At 43.5% G+C, this 27,126-nt stretch overlaps 1 protein-coding gene across 10 annotated transcripts in view; it reads left to right on the top strand.

Moving 5' to 3' along the window:
• foxp2 (forkhead box P2) overlaps positions 1-27,126 on the top strand; it is a 102,873-nt gene that overhangs the window by 50,248 nt on the left and 25,499 nt on the right. For 9 of the 10 annotated variants that reach the window (XM_063500696.1, XM_063500694.1, XM_063500701.1 and 6 more), the window contains 6 exons: positions 10,910-10,999; positions 19,840-19,977; positions 21,264-21,353; positions 23,303-23,483; positions 24,739-25,024; positions 26,727-26,831. In XM_063500696.1, the coding sequence (XP_063356766.1) occupies positions 10,910-10,999; positions 19,840-19,977; positions 21,264-21,353; positions 23,303-23,483; positions 24,739-25,024; positions 26,727-26,831 (890 nt within the window). The remainder of the gene's footprint in view (positions 1-10,909; positions 11,000-19,839; positions 19,978-21,263; positions 21,354-23,302; positions 23,484-24,738; positions 25,025-26,726; positions 26,832-27,126) is intronic. The other variant, XM_063500702.1, reaches the window with a different exon arrangement.

Genomic DNA, 27,126 nt, shown 5'->3' on the forward strand with positions numbered 1-27,126 from the left:
GACCCATTTTTGAATATATAAATGGCTCTATCCTTCTCCCAAGTTGTTTGTAGTTGTAACACTACACTCTAAAAGGGGAGAGGGAGATGGTCTTTACACATTGCCTCCAAACACTGTATACATATGTAAGAGAGCCAGCCGGGCTCTCAGCCCTCTCCTCTTCACAGCTTTTCATACAAATGCAGTAAATAAGCTCAGGCCGTGGGGAATTTGAAAGCTCCAAACAGACAAACTGACATGTCACTTAGCGCTGGCTTTGGCTCTCTTCACTGCAGGCTTTAGAGCTGAAGCTGGTGGGTTTTAAAAGTGTATCAGCCAAGGTCAGGTCCTTACTTTTGCAGTCAAGGTGGAGTGCTATCTGTATCATTTACAACATAATAATAATAATGCCAGGCTTGCTGTATTTTTACATTAAGACAAATGTAACAATTATAAATTCAGTAAGAAGAGGCTACTTAAAATGTATCATTTTTGGGTAAATACAGAGAATAAGATGCACAGAGGTTAATAATAGAAGTCACGCTGGGAATCCATTTCAGTAGAGATAGACAGGCCCACCTTTCTCCAGCCTGTGTTCATGCTCAGACAGCCTGCCATTCCTCATCAAGAACTAACCACTGCTTATTTACCCACACTGGGGACTTAACTCACACGAATTGATCAGTGATAGCAGTGGAAAGCTGCTTGTTCCACCCTAATAAAAATGACGCCCATGAGCATATGCAGAACATGCTTTGTGGGCTAGGCGCAGCACTTCAAGCTTGAGTAGACACTAAGCTGATATTGGTTTCACGCTTGAGTCTGTAGTGCGAAATCTTCCAATGGAAAGCCAGAGATTTGATTGTTTCTGCATATGCATTTATCAGAAGTTTACATGATAAATATACATTAGCCTGGTGGCTTGGCCATGCGTGGTATTGTTTCTGCGATACTATTCTTCGTGCATTCCTTTTCACCTGTTTGGACTTCATCATCCAATTCAGCGTGAACCCGATAATCCTAATTTGCACAAAAACTTCAAATGGATTTGTAGGAGTTTTTCTTGCATCGTTAGTCCTCGCCAGAATTTCTGTCACAGCAAGGAAATACTTCTTTGTTGGCACAGGTTTTAAGTGTGTGAGGAGAAAATTCCTCAGAAAATAACTGGAACTTTCTTTTCTTTTTTTCACAGAGTATCGCATAATTTAGACTCAGAAGTTGAGGTCTCTACCATTTGTATAAAAAAAAAAACATTCGCCCATTGGCTTAGCCCTTACTTAATTTTGTAACGTTTTTATCAAAGTCTTAAATTATGTCATTTATCTTTCATACAAATTTCAGCCATAGGTTTTATTTATTTAATACGCACTGTAATTGTTCTGTCCTTGTATGGAGTGCTATGAAGGGAATGATCATGCTTTTGGCACATTTATCAAAGCCCAGAGAGGGGGAAAAAAAAGAAAAGCAAAACGGAGGCCCTGTTCTCACATAGTCACCAGACTAAGAGTGCGACAGAGTGATAAATTTTCTTGTTAGGAGAAATTACATCCACTAACTTGAGCTACTTCAGCATGAAATTGAAAAAGAAGCATTTCTTGTGAATTTCCATTCTTGATTCAATGAAAGATGTAGATTAGCCTTTTGGAAAAAGGGTGGGCACAAGAATGAAACTAAAGAAGTATGATTCTGCTCACGCTTGCTTGTTCTTAGAAGCGTGATATAGGATGCTGGAAAAGTCTTTGTTTATGGAAGTAAGGCCCAGTCAGGCTGTTGGCAGATTAAAGAAAAAAAGTGTTTAACATCTCTTTCTTTCTTTCTTGTGTGAGTCTGTTTGTGTGGTATACATTTATGTACTCAAGCACAAACCTTATGCATTTTTTTTTACATTTTTTTTTATCAGTAAAGCTTTCCAAGCCTCTTTGTCTACCTCACCCCTGTCACAGTTTGTGCCCATGATAGCTCCCTCTCTCCATCTCTTTCTCAGTTTTCACACACACACACACACACACACACACACACACTGGTGCACACACACACACACATTTCTCCAGACCCAGCTGAGTCTAGTAGCCTGTTCTAGTGAGGGTGGTGGGGGCTGGAGGGTGGATTACTGATTGATAGACGCTGGGTGTCTGAGTGGAAGGCAGATAACTATATCTTCTGCTGCTCACTTAAAGGTCAAACACACATTGCTGTAATTGGAATATTCACAAGGCAACCGCCGAGGTACAATGCAGATCGGAGGAAAGAAAGAGAGGAGGAGAAGGAGCGCAGGACAAGATAGGTGTTACATAAGAAAAGAGATTGAGAGAAAGAACAGGGGAAGTGAAGGTGATCCATTGCCCTTCCACAGGCAGATGCAGTGGCTATTTATTGAGCTGATCTTTCGGGGAAGTGAGGCATTCACTGAAAGATACATTGCCCTCAATGGAGAGCAAGCCTGGATGAGGAGACAGGGGGCTAATGGCAAGACCAAGTAGTCACATAAACGTGTACAAATGGCTATTAAAAGTCTGTGCTCCTTTGCTTTAGTGGAAGGAAAATTGGATTGAATTCGGTTGGGCAAAAAAGAGCATGTAAAAATCATTGCAACGGATTATCTAAGGCCACACACGCATAGTAATTTATATGCTGTTTTGTGATTGCTATCTATACACAGAATAATTGCTTGAATTGCCTGGAAAATTTGCCGTATGTGTGGGTGAGGTGAGTTCATTTACTAAGGTCAGGGTGCTCTCTTTCGACGACGCCAGGAGAGAGCAACACTTAGACTCGACACTTAACCTGAGCTCTGCAGGATGAGACAGACAGACACTTATACTATTGACCTGCAACAGCAGAGCCCCCAAGACGGGGGTCTTATACAGATGCACTTAAGGCTTGAGTTGCTTATGCACACTCACAAACAAATACTGAGGATTCTAAATGATATCACCCCAATTTAAATGAGTTTTCCTTGGCATGAAGGGTGTAGGGCACTGCTACTCAGTAGCTTTCCTGTTTTCCCTAATGATTGTTTTGTGTGAGCTTTGACTTGGTATTTTTATCAGTGGTATAATGGGAGAGGAATGCACTTAAATGCAGTTTACCTACCAGGGATGCTCCAGCTGAGGTGTGCTGGGGTTTACCTAACCTTTTATTTACTCTTATGCTCCTGGACTTTGTTTGTGTACACGCATCTTATGTACAGTGCACAGACTCACACATTTGTGTCAACACGCTGATCCTTTCTGGTGTCTGCATTTTGCAGGGTGCTGATAATTTACTAATCACCTCTGGTTGTTTATTTATTTATATAAAAGAAAGTGCTTTTGCTTCCTTAATAGCTACAGTAAGCAAAAGGCAAATACTTCTATTTTTAATATAATGTATATACAACATGTTCTGGATAATCAGCATACTACTTTTAAGAAACTGGGTCTAAGCAATTGGGGTCTTTTTTTCCCATAGTTCCAGTTTTTTTTCACCCAGCTCAGCACCTTTTCCAAATGAACTATGGCTGGCCTGAATGCCACATTACATATCAGTTATTCATCCAGCTGCGTGAACTCTACTTGCCGGGAACTGTGAACAGTAGACGAGCCATAATCACCTGAGAATGAAATCAGGCGCAAAAAGAGCTATTCCATGTAGAGACGGGTGACAAATTAAAGGAAAAAGCATCTTAAAGCCAGAACAGCTTCAAAGCAACTTGGCATAGATTCACCAAGCCTCTGGAACTCCATTCTTCCAAATGATATTCACCTCATTTGATGTTTTTGATGGTGGTGGTGCTGAGATGTAATGACCACAAGGCCAATAGCATATGATTCATATTATTTTCATTCTTCTCAAACCTCTAAGTGATCCCTTGTATAGAGACATTGCCATCCTGGAAGAGACCAATTGAAATGTTTCTTCACAAGATAAAAAGGGTCACTCGTAACAACTTTTTATTGATTTGCTGTGACCTCTAATTTGTTCCTGATCTTTCTATGACAGTATATGAACATGGTGTTTTGCAATGTTAATGCGGTGAGAGAAACAGAGAATATAAGCTATAGCTAATTCCAGGCTTGCTTTTGCAAAGAGAAGATTTGACCTCACACAAATTGTGTCATTCTCAAACACACACACCTCTGTCTTGCTCAACTCACACAAATACGTTCCCAGTTTCTCCTCTCTGTGTCTGTCTCTATTTTTCTTGCTCTTTGTGATAGTGTATTGTGTAGGTTTGCTGTTGTCAGGCTCTAAAGGACTTCCCTTGGAACAGCAGTAGATAAAGACCTTTGCTGAATGGTCCTGCTGTCATCTTATCTAAATGGAGTGGTACAGCACAGGTCACACTAAAGACAAGCCACCGGCTGAGAAACAGCACAAGGAAAGCAGGTACATTGTGTGGGTAAATTGTGTTTCAATGGTGATGAAGCATGGAAGAGGTGCACTGAGACGATGGATAGAAGCAGTTATTATCTCTATTTGATTTGGCGAAAGTAAGAAATTATAAAGTGGAGGAGCAGCTATGCTTATTGTGATGACTTTTATGGTTCAAGTAAAAAAAAAAGATCTATAGTCTGAAAGTAGAAAAGCTACTGCCGTCCCTTGCTAGAACAGATACACCATTGTATTTGCACAGAATATCTACAGTGACACCAGCAGGAGGTAGGATGTTAGCGACTGTTAGTGGTTGCAGTGAGCGACAGCAGGCTGTGCTCTCTTGTTATTGCTGGCACGGGCCTCAGAGTGTCTCAGCAGACACATCGGTGCATATGCACTCTTCAACTTTCAGACATAAACACGCACACTTTATCTGTGATGGGCAAAACAGACCCGCGTTTTGTCTTTGTTAGTGGAAAAATAAGCGTGAGGTTACACAATGGAGCTTTAGACACCCCCGCGCCCCTCCTACCGTTCGCGCTCGTCGCTCCAGTGCGAGCCTTCTTCCTGGGGTAGGAGTGAGCAAATTCATCTCGTCAATCCTCCCGGGACGGTGTAGCTATGCAGCTCTGTTTACTGTGGTAGAAAGTTAATATAAATTTTCATCAGTGGGAGAAGTTTACACATACGATTCTATTTGTCCTTCATTATTAGCACCTGAGTCTGGGGCTGGGTAGGCATAATTGTCTACAGACACAGGCCAAATAGATGCAAGGGAAAGGCAAATAAGCACACCCAAAAATAATTTGATGCTTGTGTGTTACAATCCTCTATCCTAAGAATTCTTAATCTAGAGAATCAATAAACAAGAGGTGAGAGAGGGTGGAGAAAGAAAAGATGAGAAGAAGAAATGAACAATGTGATATGAGCGGGCGGAGGGAGGCGAGAGAGAAAGGAGTTTGACTTGAATTCAAAGTGCAGCAAATAGACGATAAGGAAATGAACAGTACAAGCAGTCAATATAGGTTTTAGACATAAGTAACACAACAAACCGATCTAATTTCTATTTTCGGCTAAATACCGCTGTATGTAGACAGAGGAAGCTGAAGTTGCTGAAAATATTGAGATAGAGGTAGCAGAGTGGGACACAGAAGCCCATTGTTCTGCTGGATAGCTTTACCTCTGTCCTGAGGCCCAAGCAGATTCTCCATGGACCTCTCCCTCCCTTTCTCTCTCCCGGTCCCTTTTTCACTTCAGACTGTTGATTTATTGGCTCATACATTAAAATGCTCATTACTCCTACATACTTTCCAAATTCTTACTTTCTCCATTCTTCCCCTTTTCTCTACTCTTTCTTTCTAAGATTTCACCCATAGGTTTCTATAACTTTTTAAAAATGCAGTTTGCAGATCCAAACACCTGCATTAACTCTGCATGCTGCTATCTGCAGTCAAAAGAAGTCATCATTTTTTAGTTTCTATCCAACCACTCAACCAGGCAGAGTTGACTAAAACCAGCTGTGTGTTTTGCTCTGTTTGGGCTTTTTGTGGAGGTGATAAGAGAACAGGATCTGGAGCTATGGTTGACGCACCGAGGCACCGACATCAATTCTGACCTTTTATGAAGAGAGTCTTTCAACTCCTGTGACTGAGTTACTTAAGGCGAGTGGTATCAGCAGCATCTGTGTACTGTGATCTTACACACACCAGGCTTAAAATTGATAGCAAATGCATTAATGTGGTAGAGAAAGTTTCACAGTGTTCTCACCCTTGCTTGTGGAATTATTGTTGCCTTGTTGCCTTTGCTTTGATTTATCGGCCATAGCTTCTGTGGTCAAAAGAACCTCTTTGTGTCTGTTCTGGGCCCTCTTTGCCACTAAATGAACATGCAAGAAAAGACAGGTGGTAAGTAGCAGAGCAGAGCTGGCATCAGTGACAACGGACATGCTGAAACGAAAGGGAAGTGGATTGCAAAGTGGCTTGCAGATGTGGAACAACTGTATGCTGGAAACAGTATCAGCTGATCCATTAATTGATGTGGGGATAGCACTTGAATTAGCTGATGGGATCTTCAGCAGTCCCTGCATTACAATGAGCTTCCAGGACTGCAGCTGAGCTTGATTTTGTGGCCCGTCTGAATAAACTCACGCTCAGTTTAATTCAGCTTCAACTTCAAAAGGGTTTCTGTAATCTCAAAGCTATGCCTGTTCTTGCATGGAAACCCTGTGCTGTTCTCTGGTCGCACTTTGCTTGTTTTCACAAACTCCGGGCCCCACTTTTGCATTCCAACATTGTATGGGACATCTTATCCTGTTTCCCTTCTCCTCTCATTTGTCTATCCTCTCCAGCCAGCCCCTCCAAATCCATATCCATCCATCCATCTGCCCTGAATCCACTTATATAAGGAGATAGGGTGTAAATATTTTGGTATGGAGTGTCAGCGCATATCTTCCCCGCCAGCGGGCCAGCAGCCTCAGTCCAATCAGCCATGTTTGTTTGTTCAGCTTAAACTGTTTGTGCCTTGTTTTCCATGGCATGTGACTCCCTCTAGCTTGATAAAGAGTCATACTTTTTCTTTTTCTGCACACACACCCCCTCCCCACACCCACCCCCACCTCGCTCTTGTGTATGTGTTCCCTGAAAGCAGATAGATAAGCCTGCTGGTGCAGTACTGTGTGTGCGTATGCATCAAGAGTGTATGTGTGAGAGTTGTCAAAGCTGTCAGCGTAACTGGAGTTGTTCTGGCCGACAGTCGAGTGTTGAACAGCAGCCCTTTTACTCCCTACAACACACACACACATACACACACATGCATACGCACATAACATCTGTTCCGCACACCACAGAAAGGCTGTGTTATTATGATGCAATCCTGTTTCGTACTGATCAACAACTATTTACAGCTACTGTCTGGAACATGCAAACATCCTGTCAAGGCTTGGGCGCTGTAAATAAGTACCTGTTGAGGCTAGCTTATTTCATCCCTGTGTCATCATTCCAATATTGGCTATATCCCCCTAATAACAACAACTCCCTATGTGACTGGAGCCAGGAAGTGATCTACACTGTCCAAACACAATGTCACAGCCCTTCAAATATATCCAATTCCAATGTCATGGCTGCGTATCGTGCAGTCTCCAGGTGGATTTGAAAAAGTGGCATTCTTAGTGGATGACTTTTTTTTTGTTCCCACTCCCCACCCTTCTCCCACCACCACATGCAATAAGCAATCTGGAGATTCGCAATGGTTTGGCCCAGTATTCCAGGGCCTCCTAATGTATTTCATGCTTGTTTAAGATCTTTGCATGCTCCTTACAAAGGTGTGCTATGATGGCTGTAGCTTATTACCCAGTTCTGTATAGAACTGTAGTTCTGTATAGAGCTAGGAGACTAGGGGCGGGGGGGTAGTTGTAGGTGAGGGGTGAATGGATGGGGTTTTTTATTTTCAGTTTTCTCTCTCTCGCCTTCCTTCTGTCAGCCCCTTCTCACTCTCTCCTTTTCTTCCTCGCCGGTGATCTCTGCATGCCTATTAATGTAGAAGAGGAATGCCTGTGTAAACATTCTTGTTTCTCTGTTCATTTCGCATAATAGTTGCCTGTATCGCCTTTCTCCTGACCTCACTATCTGAAACCAATTACACCAGATCCATTTGGGCTGAATCTTATTTTCATAAGGATCCCCGTGTCGCGGTCTCGGTTGCTCTGTGTTATTTTCCCTCCTCCTTATTTTTTTTCCAACCTCAGTGATGGATATCAACATCAAATATGCCTCTGAGTGCCTTGTTATTTATATAGCAGGCCCTGGCTCTCTCTCTCTCTGCCTCTCTCTCTCTCTGTCTGGCTAGCGCTCTCATTCTGAAGAATGTGTCACATTGTGCTGTTTATACAATGTGTGCATTAATAGACTGGGGATGTCATTTTTTTGTGCATAGCAACCCAGGTTAAATAGACGGTGCGTCTGTACTCGTCTGTGTTTTTGTCCGCTCCAGCAGCTCTTCAGCAAACTTTTGATGACTTTCCTTGGCATTTGGTGCTTTTTTGTGCTTTGAGATGGGCTTCAGCTTTACCATCTCTGTGGAGTGGGAAGTGGGTGGCACAAATTGGTGCTTTTTACTGTAATGGCAGAATACTCAGAGCCAGCGAATGTGAGGGGACGGGACTTTTATTCCTCCCTTGCCTTCCACACCATCACAGGCTCTCTGAAAAATAGCTAACCCCACTTCCACGGAAGAGGTGACAGACAGTTTGAGACATGACAAACCACTCTGGAAAAGTTTGGCCGGTGTTGATAAGGTCTGTGTTATGTTTGGAGAGGGACTCTTTATGCAGTCTGAGCAGACTTCTTTTCTAATAAGCCTGGTGTAGTTGATCTCTCCGCTTCACCCCCATGCGTCACCTCTCACGCCTGCACCTCCCTCGGTATTTACTCGGCGTGGATATTGGAAGCGCAGTTAAAAACATCTCTTTCTTTGTACTCGTGACCGTGTGAAATATATTGAGTGGCTCTCTTGACTTTGGGTATAACACAGCGAGTCATTATTGATTCGCACACGGATAAACATTTCCCCCTGACAGATACCTTGAGCTGCACTCATCAAGCAGCCTTCCCTCTAACTACTGTGTGCAGGACTCAATAAGCCTGATAATTACTTTGATTCACCAATCATGGCGAGATTAATTAGGCCCTGTGTTTTTAATTAGCGATGTGATTGGCTGCATTCAGAGAATTTGTGTTGTCTTTCAGGAAAAAGAGAGTCAAGCAGTGTTTGATTTCACATCCAGTTTGTCAACAAAACTTTATGTGGCTGTCTGTGCCTGCTTGCTGCAGGTGTTAATGTGTATTCTAGTGTGTGTTCCTAAGAAAGGCCAAGGCTCAGTTTACAGATGTCACATGCACACACGCACACACACACACACACACACACACACACACACACACACACACACACACACACACACACAAAGCAATGGCAACTAGTCTCATCTTACCAAGGAGACAGATCAATGCAGTTAGGACCCAGTGCCAGTGTAATGTGTTTGTTTACTTCAGTCCAGAAAGCCTGGCTCCTCCTGAGCAGCCAGACAGAACCCCCACACCAGCACCACCTCCACCTTTACAATCACCCCCCCTCCCTCCAGTTCTGTCTTTTCATAATTGATCGAGGGGGTTGTCTGCATTCCCAAAGGGGTTAAGATGGGGCAACTTTTTTTTCCTCTCTCTCTCCTGCCTTCTCCTCCTGTTTGCTCAGGATCTCAATGTACTAGTTCAAACATTGTTCCCACCAGCTGGCAGAGCTGCGCCATATGCACGCCCTGTCAAGGCAGCTGTTGTCATGGATACTGGCAAGCGCTGGAAAATAAAATGAGCATCCCTGATTCCTGAGGAAGTGTCACTCTCCATCTGAGTTTTACCCCTCCATCCCCCCCCTCCATTTCTTGCTTCTCCTCCTCCTCGTCCCCTTCTTTTTTCATCAAAAAAGCCAAACACCTGTGAAGTTGTTGTGTTGTGTGCATGTGCCCCCCCCCCCCGTTCCCCTCTCCACTCCCACTTGATGCTCATGGGCCTGAACAATACAAGGTACACGCTTGTGTGGAGCAGCAGCAGTAGTAGCAGCAGCTGTGCACAATGTTCTTTTCTGCCAGACTCTTTCATCCATCTGCTCTTGAAGAATTTGAGTGAAGCTGCTAGCCCAGCTGCCGCCGTTACCTGTGAAGCTGGTGCTTGCTCGTCGCACGCATTCAGCGCACACAAGCAGGCGGGGGGTGGGTGTCTGTAATCCCATCAAACCCTAGAGAAATAAATTACGCCATATCCCAGCAGTCTCTCTGATTCCTATCATATCGTTGTATGGCAAACACATCAAAGGGTGTTGATGACAAATTTCGCAATTTACAAATAAGATTTTTCTAATTTTTCATGTCATGTGTAAACAGCTGCAAACTAATTTCATCAGGCAGGGAAAGGCCTCTCGTCCTCTACCGATCTATTCATCTTTCTATCTATCACCCATCCGCTGCGCATAAGCACCCTTAATGCATAGTGTAAAACCTGGGCTGCTAGTTAATTCACTCTAAATGTAATCTGATGTTGATTTTGTCAACTTTAATTACAGCTCCCAGGGACACTTCACATGGTGCTGCCTCTACTTCAAATTGATATTATGAATATGCAAATGTGGCAGTAATTTGCAGAGAGAAGTGGGTATTTCAGTTGAGCACACACTAGACAGGTCAATTCTACTCTGCCTTTTTTTTTTCTCCTGCCCACCGCCTCACCCTCTTCCCCACCCTCTTCTTCAGGGGTGCTTTAGACAAACTGTATTTATCCTTGTTCACAGCTCTGTGAATTGTTACTAAAACATATCATAGTGTTAACCACGTCACAATGAAAGAGGTGATATTTGACAGGCCTTTCGCTCAGAGATGACTGTTTTCATCCGCGAAAATTTGAATTATCTCTACTGTCAGCTTTAGGAAATCTAATAGTTTATTTTCCTCTGCACCTTTCTTTCTCTCTCTCTCTATTTCTTTCTCTTTTTTAACACCGTCTTTTGTCTTGTGTTTTTTTCTTCCCAGGCTCTACAAGCAGCGAGGCAATTACTCTTGCAGCAGCCAGGCAGTGGCCTGAAATCTCCAAAGAGTCAGGACAAGCAGCGTCCACTGCAGGTAAAGCAGCTCCCTGTCTAATCTCTTAAGTCCATCCATAATACATGCTCCCCCGAAAAGAAGATTTCCTCTGTTGCACAAAGTGTGTTTGATTTGCCAACGCAATCCTTGGGCCTGTCATTGGAATCTTAAAGTCTGGACAAGCGGGTCCCCGGGAAGCTGAAGCGTCACATAGACGCGAGAGAAACACAACAGAGGCAGATCTCAAGGAGCATTGTTTCATCTGTAGGCCATTTGCCTGTTTTCGAGTATGTGATGCATGAAACTGTACAAATACACCACAAGTATATCCCAAGGTTATGTGGTACAATGACAAATTGGCTTTTCTACACTGGATCCATAATGCTGTTGACACAAGAAAATTCAGAGGCTAGTTATTATTTGAAAGCCACGTCAGCCTGGATAGTGGGTTACACAGACAGCTAATTTTAACTTCCTCTCATTTCCACTTTTCAACGCTAATTTACCTTATTGATTTGTAGAGCTGTCTATATCTGTTGTCAGTGATTTTGAAAAAGGTCACTCTTGTACACAGATGCACACACACACAAACACACACACACACGCGTGCACAATTTCATGCTGACGCCACACTCACACATTTTCTCACACCAGCAACTTGTTTCATTCAGTCAACTAGACAGTTCCTGCTTGAAATTATGTAAGGCCCCTTGACATCTGCTCTGTGTTTTTATTAGAGGATTTTTTTTTTTTAAATTTAATTTATTTTTAGCCGTTTGAAATTGAAGTGTGGGAGTTTATGCCCTCCACTCGGCTAATAAGTACTATCAAGGAGCAATGGTTTACCTCATTAGGAGCTCTGTGCATTTCATTAATAACAGGGAAATTGGCGTTAACCTCACCCGTTGATATTTTCACAGAGTCTAACAATGGCGACACCTTCAATTGGAGTCACACCCCTGTGTGCCTAATTACGTACTGGCTGAGAGATAAGGTTGGCAAGGACTAAGTCTTCCCTTCCTTGAAATAATTTGACTGGGGCTCATCAAAAGCATTAATATTATCAGTATATTCTCTTGCAGTGGCATGTTTATTTATTCTACTATATATTTCTATATTTAGCTGTGGCGAAGGGGGTTCATCAAGAATAAGCTTATTGTTGGATTTCTCTGTTTGAGTAACTGTATGCCAAACTGAGTAGATTGAAACAAATGGGAATCTGATCTACAAATGCCTGCACAGTCACCAAGTACAGTACATGGCATGAAGAACAATATTGAACGAGAGCTGTGTGGGTGCATCGTAACCGTCAGCCCACGTCCAAGCCCCTGCCTCTAATAACACCAGCAGATGGTAAATATTGAATATTTACATTTGCTTACTCCATTCTTGACTCGTTGACGATATGAATCAATATGAATCAGAGAGCCCTGCCGATCGGCCTGTCCTCGGCTCCCAGCTAATCCATTTGTTGATCCAGCTTTTATTAACATCCTCACCTCTTTGTTCCAAAAAGTTTCCATTCAGCAGACTGTCACAGGAGAGGCGCTGCTGCCAGCTCACCCAGCGATGCACAAACAGGGCTCAGTGCATTCTGGCCCCAGATTGTTTTCTCTTTTTTTTCTTTTTTCCAGCGGTGGATGTGCTTTTGCTTGAATCCACTCATTTCAAATGACATTTTAACTGTATTACTCCTTTGTGCAAATATCAGTATAAAGCGGTAGAAACTCTTACTTGATTAAAATGCTTTTTTTTTTGTTTTGCTTTTTTTATTGTCTCTCGTCTCATGCCACATTTTCTTGTGTTCTTGTCTTGAGGGAGTTTACTCAATAAAGCTGCATTATTTACCTGGATTATGAGGCCGCAATGGGTGCTGCAGCACAATATTTTATTAGCTTCACTGCTAGATAAGAGTCACTGGCAATCAAGCTACATGTTTTCCACTAGAGGAATCACGCGGATTGATCCCCTTGTATGATTAGCGCAGCAGAAAGTGGGAAAAGGATTAATATTACCATGACATCCTGCTTATGGCAGAGATACTGATAAATCCTCTGCTTCTTGTTCTCCATCTTTGGTATTTAAGAGCGAGAAATGATCCATAGATCACGGCATGTAAATTATTTAGTACACAAGCATCTAAGTGCCTCGGCTTGCAGTTTTAATTACTCGTATTAGCGGCTAAAGGCTCTCGCCTGACTAATTCTATCCGCTTGCTTGTCACTTCTCAGAAGTTGATGATGCGGAGGCAAGCAGCTCTAGCGTTCACATGCACACAAATTCACATGTACGGGTGAAAAAATAAATAATAATAATAATAATAATAAAACAGCCCCAAAAACACACACACACAAAAACACACTCACACAAGCTGCTTTTCCACATTTGCGTAATGTGACAGGTCTATTATTACACAGTAAGCCCACGGGAGCACTCAATAAACACCTATTTCTTCCTGTAAATCCCCTGCCTCTGCTTACACGGCTCTCCTAAGGCACACAACACCCTCTCGTCTCTGCTCCTGTCTCCCCTCGCTCTCCTCTTCTCTATGCCAATACCAGCCCCCCCTCTCTGAAAGGCATTTATACACTGACATTTGGAATACAAATAAAGAAACGCGGACAAGGAGAGGCGGAGAGGATTACAGAGGCCTATGAATCTGACAGTTGTTTCGCTCGCACCATGCATCTACACACAGCCTGCACGAACACAAGCACAGCGACAGTTGCTTAAAGTTTTACATTGCCCGAAATGACTTTGTTCAGAACGTGTTTGTTAGCAGCCCTATTGATTGTTATCGATAAGAAACAGAGCAGAGCTCTGTTAGTGTAACACCTGCTGGGTGCAGGTTTTGGCTCACCATCCACGAGACATCTCAAATAAACTACCTATTTGTCACTCCTATCATGATTGCTTCAGGAGCCACATGTAAAATAGCCGGAATGACCCCCAACCCTTGCACTGTGACTGTGTTGGATGGTATCCACCCGCCCCGACCCCACCTCCTGCTACTTAACGTCCAGTTCTAAATCATGCAAAATCTGAGAGCTCGCCCTGAGCAAGTGTTGCAACTGCTGCTGTGTCACCTTTCATGCCATTGAGCTGTGAATACTTTTTTCTACAAGACTAATAACCTCAGCTCCGTCTGTGCAAAGCTCAGCTCCAGCTATGAATGAAAATATTTAAGGTTTTATGGTTGGTTTATGGATCGGCAGAGATGTTGGTTTAGCCGTGTTTTCTGTAAATTTGCAGCTTCCTGCCCAGGCCAGTCACACCGGCTGCGGGCACTGGGCCATCCTAGGAAGTGTCACACTTTTTAAAGGTCAGGTCCACACATTTCACCACTGAACCAATATCATCTCAATAGCAGCACTCATCTGCTTATTGGCTTTCATCCGGAACACACGCACACACACACACAGATGCAGGGAAAAGGGCTGTGACGCCAGGCTTAAGCATAAGTTAGCCAACTCCAGTCTGCGTGGCTAAAGGATGCTAGTTCACATTTACATTTATGAATATATCTTTCCTCTGCATCCCCTCTGGTTGGATCTGAAAATAGAGAAAAATTATCACAGCGAAGAAGGGAAAAAAGAGTTTGGGGGGGGGGTATTATGTTATTCATGAGAAAAACTTCTGTTGACTCTGAGAGAGAAAGAGGGGGAAAAAAACGTCAGCACATTTTAAGTCAAACACCCTTGGTTACTGCTTTTGTAACCAGAAAACAAGATTCCCCCCCACCCTCATCTCCCTCCTTCCCTACTTCTTTTTTTTCCTCCCCCTGCATTTACAACACCTACAGGACAAGATTGCTAAATTGCGAGGACAGAGCAGGTTCATCATTGTGATGCAAAAGAAGTTGAAATGCTACCCCAAGGCGAGGTAGCTGAGTTTGGGGGATCAAGAGAAAGTGAGAGGGAGGGATAAAAAAAAAAAAGTAGCTCAGACCTTTGATGTAGCAGCAACAAATTTACCTTGTGACAGAAGATACATGGGTGCAATAAACGAGTTATACCAGCCCTTACACATGCAATCAGATGATTCTGGCCAGGGTGTTAATTGGATCCTAACCGGCAGATCTGATACGCCCGGGCCCTGGTGGTGAGGGGGAAAGCCTTTCCAAGTGATGAACTATAATTCACTGAGCTGCTTGAAGCACTTGTAATTTACTGTGTGTCACTGATGAAGAGGCTGATCCAGTGGAGGCCATATTACCTGCAACATCAGAGGAAAGTAACCCCCCCACCCCCGACACACACACACACACACGCAACCCACATCCACCTGCTCTCACTTGTGCTCTCTCACTTTCTTTCTATTTCAGTTCTCTCCTCTCTCTGCACTTTCTTTTATAATTCCCTCCCGCTCGCTCTTTCTGTCGCTCCCATTTACTCTTGAACTGTGTGCACCTGCAGGGAGGCATCAGTAGGGAGTGAATTGTGCCAGTTTAATGATAAAGGTGTGACAATTTGTACTGATAGTGACACAAACAATGTGCACAATGTCGCACGGCTACACTACATTCAAGACGCTTAATCAGTGACTTTCTTTCGTGTAGAGATAAATCAATATGGAAATTGTGCTAAGCCCGTTCCAATCTCCTTGGGCTTTTTTATTAGAGGCTTTTACATGATGGGTCTTTATGTTATGATAAATTGCACTTCCCATGCACTGCTGCCAAACTGCTATGGAAATTGATTTAGGAAAACATTCAGTAATCTACTTAGCTTCAGTCCTGACAATCTACAGTATTGATCTCCCTAAGCTGAACACACGTCATGCATTTGAGCGTAATCACTCTTATGTATGCGTGTGTTATTTTGCATAGGAAACACAATCAGGCCTCTTGCAAACTTCTCAGTCAGGTGCAAGCCACACCAGCTTGCCCTGTCGCCTTGGTGGTCCTCTGGTGGAGAGTCCTAGCTATCAATAATCGCCCAGCCACATTTGGCTGTAATTGGCTAGTAAATGAGCAGTGTCAACTGAAATGGAGTTGAGAGGTCAGAAGTCCACAAACTACGGTGGAGGTCTGCTCGGCATTGTGGCCCGTGCCCCCCCTGGGATGCTTAGGAGATTGAGATGAAATAAGGAAATGTAGGGAGGCTACATGTAGAGAGGTTTGTCTCTTTTCTCTCTAGATTTCTTAATCTTTTTTTTTTCTTTTTCATGTGTAAAATGAATCTTGTGGCTTAATTAGCAGTGACTCTCCTGCCAAGGATCCACAATAATTACCGACTAGGACCCTTCCATTTCTCATTGCCTTTATCTCAGCCGTGTCTGAAGCTCCACACAGTTCCCCGTTCAGTACTACAGCAACTTATGTCGTTGATAACAGCCACATGTTCTAACCCCCTCAGTGTTTCTGACTGCCATTTATTCACTGCCCCCCACCCCCTACCCCCCTGCTTGCTTATTAGTGCTAAGTATGATGGAATAAAATCAAATAATAGGAATTCCCTTCTGCTAGACTAATTGTTCGAGCTAGAACTCTGATACATTTTATCTCTGCTTTAGCTCATTTGAGTTTGTTCGTAAAAAAACGTATCTCACAGATAAAGTGCCACACAGTGGGTGTAATGTCAGGAAGTGTCCATTGGTCAGGATAGACAACTGTGCGAGCCACCTCAGGAAGAGATACCTGAGCTCTCTGTGTTTGAGCTTGACCTTTCACAGGGTGTTGGAGAGGCTGGATATAGGGTGCAGGTGTGACAAGTGTGCTGTAATGATCTGCTTGTTCTAGGCCCCAGCAACGTTTTCTCATCATCAGCCAATTTAAATGGCTTTTGTTTTGCTCTCTACCCTCTCCACCTTCATGTCAGTGTAGCTCCACATGCTTATTAAAACGAGGGGCGGAAATAAACAGCAGCTCAAATGTTTCAAAATATGCAGTTTTTAACTACTTTTTTTTTTTTTTTTTTTTTTTACAAATGTCTATAAAGCTGGTGTTACATTCAAATGCCATTTTTAAAACTCATTAGCTTGCTGCTCTCCATCCAAATTTGCACTATTAAAACCAGGAGGCTAACCTTTTCTGTTTTTAAGGTCCCCAGTGGCGACATCAGCTGCAGCTAATTTCAGACAATTTAATAAATACCATTAATAATTTTTCTCTTTTCCTTTTTTTTTTTTTTTTTGGTGCTGCAGTACTGGAAATGTATCCTTTTGGATTACAGAGAAACAGAGGCACAGACCAATTGGATATCACGGCTCTGCTTCTACGAAAGAGAGTCTATTCACGGTGCACGGATGTTTACGCCACTGCCAGCGTCTTCTAAATGCTCATTAATTTTATCCCTTCGTGGCAAAATCATTTCAAGGAGAGGCAATTCAGCCTCCTGTTCCTTTCAATTCACCGCTCATGTCAATCAAGCCCTCCTGCAGTATCCTGCAGAATGGAGGTGTTATATTCCTGCAATTATCATGTCATATACTCGAAAATGTAAATGAACGTGTGTGTAAAATTAAATTTATGGGTTGTCAGTGAAGAATAAGAACCAGGAGAGCAATTACTTATCTGCTTTCATCTTGGAGCCTCTGATACGTCAAGCAGAAAAGCATGCAGTTAAATGCTGGAATTAGCATTGTGCTGCACTTCACAATAGACGTGGGCCAGTGCCTTTTCTCCCCTTTCTTTCTTCCTTCTGCCTTTTCTCTCTTTTTGGTTCCCCTTCCTTTATTTTATTTTATTTTTTTTGTTTGGAGCAGTGAAATGAAGATGATTATCACCCATTATGTCTCTAAAAAGTTAATGAAAGCATAAAGAGAGCTTCCTCATCTCATAACTTGGTTGCTTTCTGTTTTTATTGATTTTTTCGGTTTTGTTTAGTTGTATTCATTGCTGCTAAAATCCCTGACTTTGAACGGTTATAGTTTATCAGTTCTAAGCTAAAAAACGGTTAGAAATAACATGCAGAAAATATATGCATCTGCATACTTTGTGCTAAATCCCCCCCCAAAAAACGATGCAATCCTGCGCCTGCATCGTTTATTTCCCCCCCCTTTTTTTTGCAAACTTAAACATCTCTGAGCCAGCACCCAATTAATAGTCTTAATGAGTGCATCTCTCGTGTTGTTTCTCGGCTGCACGCGTCCCATTGTAATGGCATCTAACACAAAAACAGGAGTGACTGCGGGGGTAATTACTTACCTTGCAAATATACCTATAAGGGTTAATAACATTGAAGGTGTAAGCACAGCATTTGCATAATTACACGTGGACTGTTTAATTTGCAACTTTTTGACGGCTTTTGTTCCGCACCTCGTGCATTGTGAGTGCAATTTCTCTTGTACTCTTGCATCGAGGAGTCCAGAGAAGAAAAGAGATGTACCACAACAACATCCTCCTCCTCCTCCTCCTCCATCTCTTCCACCTTAGATGGAGTCCCTTCTCTCTAAGACCCTAATGAACAATGGAGGCAGGATTTGTTTGAATATGAATATGAATGTGCAGCGGGGCCGGCTGGAAGTTGACCTTCAGCTGTGATTTTCAGTTCATCAGGATTAGTCAAGGCGGGCGATCAGGAGCCACTAATGCATAATGACTTCTAAAATGAAAAATGTGTAGTGACCATGCAAATGTCTCGGCTAATCAAAGAGGGGGGAAAACCTGGGGTGGGGGGTAGGCGTTGAGGAGAGGAGAGCTAAACAAGGACGTGTCAAGGCCTGACAGAGAGAGAACGGGAGAGAGAGGAAGAGGGAGGGAGGAGAGACGCACATGGAAAGTAATCAAGCCAGCTTGATTAGCTGGCGATGAGGACAGGGACGTCTTATTGGCCCCTTGACACTCCATATAGGCTAGCTACTGTCATGGCACCTCTATGCTAAGCAGTGTCGCAGTTCAGTAAAAGTGTTACTACATGTTGATATTTTAATTATGTTAAGGTCTAAAATGCCTGCCTGTTTACCATTCAGCTCCAGGATGCTACAATTTTGTTCAAGAAACAACAAACTAATTTGTATCTGCAAATGTTGGAAATGTGCCACTTTAGTCTTCTTATTCAGTAAAAAAAGCGTTGAGCTGTTGTGTTACTGAACCGAACTGAACACTAAATCATTCACTCATGTTGGCTTCTTTTTTCCATAACTGAGGAGTAAACAAACACACACACAAAAGTCATTCAATATTTAAGCAGCTACAAGGAGCAGAAATTCCACAATATCACTGCAAGCCTACTCTCCCCTGTTAGAAAGTGTGCATGCAATCAAAGCCTGAAGAGAAACGTATCATCATTCTACTGATCTGTTGCCTCAGAAGTGGCTCGCACTGTCTCCTCAGAAGAATGTGGCATAAGCAGCATACGCATCTTGGTTTTGTTTTGGAGATGTTCTTCCACTGCAGCGAGTATTACCTAAAAAGGGCATGCATTTTTCAAAATTACGTAGCCTACTACACCAGCAGCCTTTATGAGAACTTAAGAGTTGCTTTCACACCGTTCCAACAGATTAAAAAAGAATACTTCAGGTACACCACAAACTCCCATGACATCATGCTGATTGTTACTGCCATGCGTCCACTTCATCAGCGTAGTTTCAATCAACTTTAGAGTTGTGCATTTTTTCACGCTGTTTCATAATAGCGGTGCTGATAAAGTGGGGGAGTTCAAGGGTCCTGCTAATTAAGGTCTATGTCTATTTAAATCCTTTACTTTTCCCAGCGGGGTAAAGGAAGGAAAATAAGATGAGCAACACAAAGGCACGGTACCCATCTGTCCTTCAGCATCTCCTCTAGGCTGCAAAGCGTCACGGCCATGAGAGGCCTGCTCTCCCTACCTCTCCAACCACCAATTACCACACTTCCAGCAGATCCATGCCACTATGCCTGAAAACTTATTCAGCTCTTCGTTTCTTTGTTTTTCCCCACGATCATCGTCCATGTATAGGTTCCAGTGTCAGTGGCCATGATGAGTCCCCAGGTGATGACGCCGCAGCAGATGCAGCAGATCCTCCAGCAGCAGGTGCTTTCCCCCCAGCAGCTCCAGGCCCTGCTCCAGCAGCAGCAGGCTGTAATGCTGCAGCAGGTACACACACTCCAACCTACATGCACTGTATGAACATTGTGACACTCATGCTGTGACATACCCCATCATCACCTAGGCTGGTTTGCCGTTTACCCCCACATCCATACAGTTACACATTTAAATCCGCATAAAAATGTATCCTAATCTTTGCTTATCTTCATTTTAGTCTGGTGTTTCTACAGGCATACACAAAAATGCACACACAACCCCTCCACATAAGTGTGCCCAGCCACCAGTTACTCACGCCAACTCACCACAGCCCCGTGTCCTTGACACGCTTACCAAGGGGAATCGGAAATTGACGTACTCCTGCATGTCACCTCTAATTAACCGTCTCTAGTGTGTCGCTGGTTCAATTCCCTGACAAGCATCCATCAGGGACTGTGAGAGTAGGGCATAGTTGGGCTGTGCAGCAAAAGCTGAACGATAAGTGATGGATGATGTAATATTTGGAATCAACTTGAGAAAGCGCACTCGGCAGAGTTGAAATGCATTTGTCATTCATAGATTTGATTAAGGAAAAGACAATAGTTTAATTAAGAATGTCAGTCATTCTGAGTCTTCTTCTTCATTAAGAGCGCCCCAGCTCAATGTGGTCACATGCTTTCACGCTCTACTGTGCAAGTACAGGGATTTGTCTTAAAATGTGACTCAACATTTTTAGTTTCACATAAGATTTGATAAAAAGCTTGATCATCTGCCATATACATCAGTCACAAACTCAACATCTGCTACCTTCTGTTGTTGATTTACGTATTTAAAAATATTTCTCAATTGATTATTGCATATAGTCAGTTAAATCTTGTATATTTCAGTGGCAGTTTGCATAGAACTGGATCATGCATTCCAGTGGCCTGGCCTGCTTTGGCTTCTCTTTTTAGGCCAAACAGCCACATGGAAAAAAATGATATGAAAGTTTAAATAGCGGTCTCACTATGTGTGTTAATAGAATCAGTTTAAAGTACAGAGCGTGTTCCTAAGAGAGTTTATTTTGTTTATTTCAACCACTCCAAAGGAAGCCAGTACCTTCTGGCAGCTAAATACATAGTTAATATGATGGATTGTTATCCCTGCAGCACTGTGGGACTATTAACATTCCATAGGAAATAAATTGTGAAAGACTGCAAAGATCTGAGTCTGACACTGAAAAGATATCATAGATCAGCCTCACCAAGTTTGTGTAACAGAAAATTTCAGGGTTTTTTTTTTAACTTTGCTTTGACAAATACATAAACTCATTTTGAACTTCTGCTTTTGCTTGTATTTGCTTGTGTGTTTATGTACAGCAACACCTGCAGGAGTTTTATAAGAAACAACAGGAACAGCTTCATCTGCAGCTTCTGCAGCAGCAACACCCTGGCAAGCAGGCTAAAGAGGTAGGTGCACACCCGGGGACATAACATAGTAATGTAGCCTCATGGGGAAATGATGGTGAATGTGTGCATGTAGATTCTCTATAGATAGTAATAAGCAACATAAAACAGACAGATTTGTTGTTCTAGAAATAAAGTAATTAAACGGGCTAAACCGGAGGTATAATACTACAATAACCCCACAGCATACACATGCAGTGCTGGCTATTCTCCTCTGATTCCTGCTAGCATTATACAGTATGGAGATCCAGTTAAAGACAGTTTCATGTCTTGTCTGTATTCACACATGCTCACACATGCACAGATTCAAGTCAAAGGGTGCTGCAGCCACCTCGTTAATGAAGTGTTTCTGCGGGCACACAAACACATGCAGCACCTCTGAAGTTGCGATGTGCATCGCTCATAAATCACAATGACAGGCAGCCGGTCGACAGACATGCCTCTGTCTTGTTCTCTTTGGATATCATGGAGCAGTAGAGGAGCATGACAGCCTCAGCCACATTTGCGTAACAGCGTCGGTCCAGGTCTAGAGCCACGGCCAGGCAATTCTGTGGGAGCGGCTAAATTGATTCAAAAATAGGTATCACATAAACACACGCGTTCTGTCTTTCTTTTTCATCTCCCTCTCTCTCTCCTCAAGCAGCCCATTATGCTGCCCTTACAGGAAGTCACAACTGACCTCCCGACGGCTTTGTTTCTGTTTGGATTTGTGAATAGAGTTTTTCAGGAGGCTCGCCATCAAATATGGAATAGAAATTGCTCCCTTATTTCTCTTGAGGCAGAGGAGAGGTTTGTTGGGGGGGGGGCAAACCGCCTCCCGCCACCACTCCATTATGCAGCCTGTTTTCCAGTGAGCGCATCACAGGTTTTACCCCCCAAACCCACCCAACCCCTCTCCCTTTCTCAGTCCCTCAGTCTCCATACTTTTCTAGGTACACCATCACTAGCATACAGAAACGTGACAACAAGAACTGGCCTCTGTGGTTAAAGCATTACATATGCACAGCTAACTGGAAATACAGAAAAGTATACCCCATTAAGCCTCAGTGAATGTGCACTTGCAGCCAATCATTACCTGAGATTTTTGCTTCCTAATAGGTGTTTGTAGTACGGCTGTGTTTCAGAGCTCAGAGCCAACTGCTTTTGTCTCTCTCTAAATTCACTCCCTTTCTCAGTTGTTTTGCAGTGGTGGCTGAGTTTGATGTTTTTCATTTTGTTGTTGTTTTTGTTGTTTTTGTTTTTGTCTTTGTTTTTTTCTTCTTTTTTTGCACAAAGCTTACGCAATTGCCTGTCTGGCCCAGCGATAAACAACTCTGTGAGCCAACAAGGAGGGCTGAGAGGGAGTGGAAGGGGGGGTGTAGTGCAGTGGATGTGTGGATGTGCGTGTGTGTTTGTGTTTGTGCGTGTTTGTGTCTATGCATTCACATGCAGCTTTAAATCTCTCTCTGCTAGTTCCCTCTGGTCACATAAGCTGTAACAGACCATCAGCGAAGGCGAGACAATTAACTATCAGGGGTGGTGGTGGGGGGGATTATACCAGAGGCTTAGTATCATACACAATCACAAGCCACATACACTGACAGGCTTGAGAGCTGGTATATCAGCATAGCTTTGTTTGTGTGTGTGTGTGTGCTCAAAGACATGAACATACACAAAGACAGGAGAAGAAGGTGGTACAGCCCAAAAAAAAACAGGAGGAAAGACTAAGTGAGCACAGACAGAGAGGGCGAGAGCGTGTAGAGAAGCAGAGAGGTGTAGCTAAGGTCACAGCAGAGGCGACTGAGTGCACACTCTTCACGCACAAACAGCGCTCCGTCTCCTCTGTCCTCTCCCGCTCACTCAGTTGTTAATTCGTCTGTAATTTTCCCTCCTCTCCTCTCCTCTTCACTCCTCTCTTGCTCCTCTCCTCTTCCTCCTCCTCACTCTCTCTCTCTCTCTCTCTCTCTCTATAGCAACAGCAGCAGCAGCAGCAGCTGGCCGCCCAGCAGCTCGTCTTCCAGCAGCAGCTCCTGCAGATGCAGCAGCTCCAACAGCAGCAGCACCTGCTCAACATGCAGCGGCAGGGCCTGCTCACGCTGCCTGGTCCCGCTCCAGGCCAAGCCGCCCTGCCCGGACAGACCCTACCCCCACCAGGTAAGAGGAGGAGGAGGGGAACGCAGGAGGAGTGGTGGGAAGAAGAGGGAGCGGGGAGGTAGTTGCGTTGTTATTAAGCACGTGACTTGCAGCAGTAGTCACATACTTCCTGTATTTTTGTCTACTGGTGCTTTTCACAGTCTGGCTCTGTTTTATTGTTCCTTCCGGCTGTCTAGTGTCTCCAAGCCCATCTGTCCTACTACTCATCTGTCTTTCTGTCCTGTCTGTCTTTTTCTAATTGGGATGCCGCTGTGTCTCTCATACGTTATCTTTAAGTATGTCTGTCTGTCTGCCGTCCCTTCATTGGTATGCTCTTCTACCATTCACTTTGTCCTTAACTCTCCTCATGATTGTTTTTAGTCTTCTGTTCTTCCTTTCTCTTCCACTCTTTTCTCATCTGATTATGGCTTTCTCTGTCTTGCTCTGTTCCTCTCTCAGCTGTGCTCTGCCTGTGTTTGTTGTTTTTCCATCTCTGTTTCTATTCCCTCACTCCCCAACTCCCCCTCCTTTTTTCAGAGGTTGTTGTTGTTGTTTTTGTTTACTGCCTTTACTGAGAACCAAGGAGAGGCAAAAGAGAAGAATAAAAAGACAAGCGAGAGAGAGGAGAAGAGAGCAGGCTCCATTTTTGTTTTTTCCCCTCCCGAGCCAAGTAAACACCTATGTTTGTTGTTTACCACCAAAATGGCGCAGACGAAGACAACAGGCAGGAAGATGTTAGGAGGAAATAAAAGGAAACTGCTTAATTCTGTGCCAAGCTGAAATGCAGCAGTTGACAAAGCTTGTTGTTTTTAGGTGGAACGTGCTCATATTCAGTATAATCAGTCTTTTTTTATGTAGTTTTACTCATTGGAAACACACGAGTCGTTGTGCGTCAGAGCTACACAAGTGATTCATAACCAGCTTAAAACCGGTATTTGACTGTGCAGAGAAGACTGCACGTGGCTTCAATAAACAGGAAACTGTGATTTCATATTCGAGTTTGCCCTTGCTGAGAGCAGGGCCTTCAGTCATGCAGCTGTATGGAATTTCTCTGGCTGTTGAATAATCCATACAGAGCTAAGCTTTTGTCCTGTAAACACAGAGTGCAATGCATCATAAACTGCAAACCACAACTTGCAAGTGAGAGCTAATAAAACAGCTTGGATTCTTTTCTTTTTTTTGTATTAAGTATTAAGTTGAGCAACTTTATTAATTTAGTATACTTTCTCTGTTCCCCTATCTATTTCTCTCTCTATCTCCTTCTTGATGTCTCTAGCTGGATTGAGCCCTGCAGAGCTCCAGCAGTTGTGGAAGGACGTTACCGGAGGCGGCGGTCACGGAATGGAGGACAACGGCATCAAACACAGCAGCGGCACTGGTGCCGGCGTGGGTGGCGGCGGCGGTTTAGACCTCTCCACTAACAACTCTTCTTCAACTACCTCCTCCTCCAATCCCGCCAAAGCATCGCCGCCCATCTCTCACCATTCCATCGCCAACGGACAGTCTCCCGCCCTCAACCACAGGAGAGAGAGGGAAAGGGAAAGAGAACGGGAGCGAGAGAGGTAAACCAACTAAAATGCCATCCGCCACCTTTTTGATGCATCACAGAGGAAGAAGCAAGGGAAGATGAAAAGTTTACAGCACCCGTACTCTTCACACGAGCTTGTTTGTTGCCGTGCCACGATTGAACACATCAAAACAAGGCACTCAACAACAAGCCATCGTTACTTCAGGGAAAGCTGGGCGTTTTGTTTATTTATTCAAAAGTTTATTAGTGTCTTAAGGAAAAAAAATAAGAGCCTTGTTCTCCCGGGGGGCCATGCGTTCAATTGAACACACTTAGCTTGCACACACATATCAAAAGCGGGGAGACGACGCCATGCAGCCAGGCGCACTTACAGCAAGCGTCTCTGGCAGAGAAGACAAGGTAACCCCCTTGTACATTAAGTATTTAGTGCTTTCTTTCTTTTTTCTCTTTTGAAAATTACCTTCCATGCTTGCTTGTCATGTAAACAGAATACGTGATGCCTTGAGTGGCGTTTCCAGGATGTTTATCCTTGTGATGGCGTCTTTTATAAATGCATCCAGCACCGAAACACTGACTGTTCACATATCTGCCTATCTGGCCCATGCATTATTCAAAGGCTTTTCTTGGGCGATATTATAATAAGGACTTAGGGTGTAGCGGTGTGTGTGTGTGTGTCTGTGTGTGTGTCTGTGTAGATGCTCGGTACAGACTCACACTGGAGGTGGAAGTGCTGTGTAATTGGTTTAAAGTAGATGCTATCTCTCCAGTACCACTAAAAGGAGGCTTGAAAAAGATATCTGTAGAAGGAAGACAGAGGGAAAGAGAGAGGAAAGGAATGGATGAGAAGAGAAGGAAGAAAGGAAGGAAAAAAGACTTTATCTGCTTGTGTCCCGAGGGGTGTGTGGTGTCTCATAATGATCGAACAAGGAGTATTGTCAGGAGCACTGCTTACTAACATGCCATGGATCGATGAGGGGAAAGCCCCTCTGTAAAACGCAGCGTGAGCTCTGCCTGCACTAAGACACACAGGCATGAATGCATGTAGCCATCGACCACACACATGCATGCACATGTGTAACCTATATGCAGACAAACACACGCTAAGACACAGACTGTACACAACACACTCTCATTCACATTTTCACACACACGCACACAGACACACTAGCGCCTGGCCTAAAAGGTTAAACTGTCATCTTTAATAGGATGTGCTGTCTAGGAAGGGTCGTAACTTATTTGGGTGCCATTTGAAAAACGCCAGAACACCCCTGCTCCCCTTGTCCTCAAAGAACATAAGTTACACAGAGTATTAATCTCCTGATGAAAATTATATGGCTGTCTGGATTTTTAATGTTTACTTGAAAGCCTCCACCCCTCCTCCTCATAATGGCTTTACAAGATGGGATGGTGACTACAGTGGAGACAAAACTCGATTTCCATTGGGGATGGTAGTTCAGCCTATTTCTCACACATTAGTCTTTGCCATCTTAATATAGTTATCCTGTAGTGATTATTTTTAACTGAATGGCTGTTAGCCATCAACATCCCAGTTTTCCCCAAATTTCCTTTTTATAAAGCTGCTGTTATTGCATTTATCCCTTGCTTTCCCTCTGTCTGATTTAGCCCTGGTTATTCATCACATGAATTGCTGAATTAGTGCTCTGACCTCTTTCAGCGTGTCTTTAATCTGCTATTTCCCGTTTCTTGTTTGCTCATTTTTTTGGGCCCGCCTCTAGTTCACTACACGAAGAAAGTGGAGGGACTCACCCCCTGTATGGTCACGGTGTGTGCAAGTGGCCCGGCTGTGAGAACATCTGTGAAGACTTTGGACAGTTTTTGAAGTAAGGATATGCTCTAATACAAATACGTAATACTGGAAATAACATATATTATATATATACTAATATACTGAGTGTAGCAGTAGTTCAGGCAAGCTGAAAAGTCAGTTTTCGCTGCCATCCTCCCTGATCAGTTGATCCTAGTGCCAGCCCAAATCATCTGATTCCACACATCTCAAATAGGGTGTGCTGTTTAAGCATTTTTAGCCTGAATACAGTTGCTGTCCCTCTGCAAGTTGCTTTGCAACCCACTTTCATCCCTCGAGGTAGTGCTGTTTCTTGTTCCTGCCTCCTGCTT

Source organism: Pelmatolapia mariae, linkage group LG17, assembly GCF_036321145.2.
Source record: "Pelmatolapia mariae isolate MD_Pm_ZW linkage group LG17, Pm_UMD_F_2, whole genome shotgun sequence".
In the NCBI taxonomy this organism is placed as follows: domain Eukaryota; kingdom Metazoa; phylum Chordata; class Actinopteri; order Cichliformes; family Cichlidae; genus Pelmatolapia; species Pelmatolapia mariae.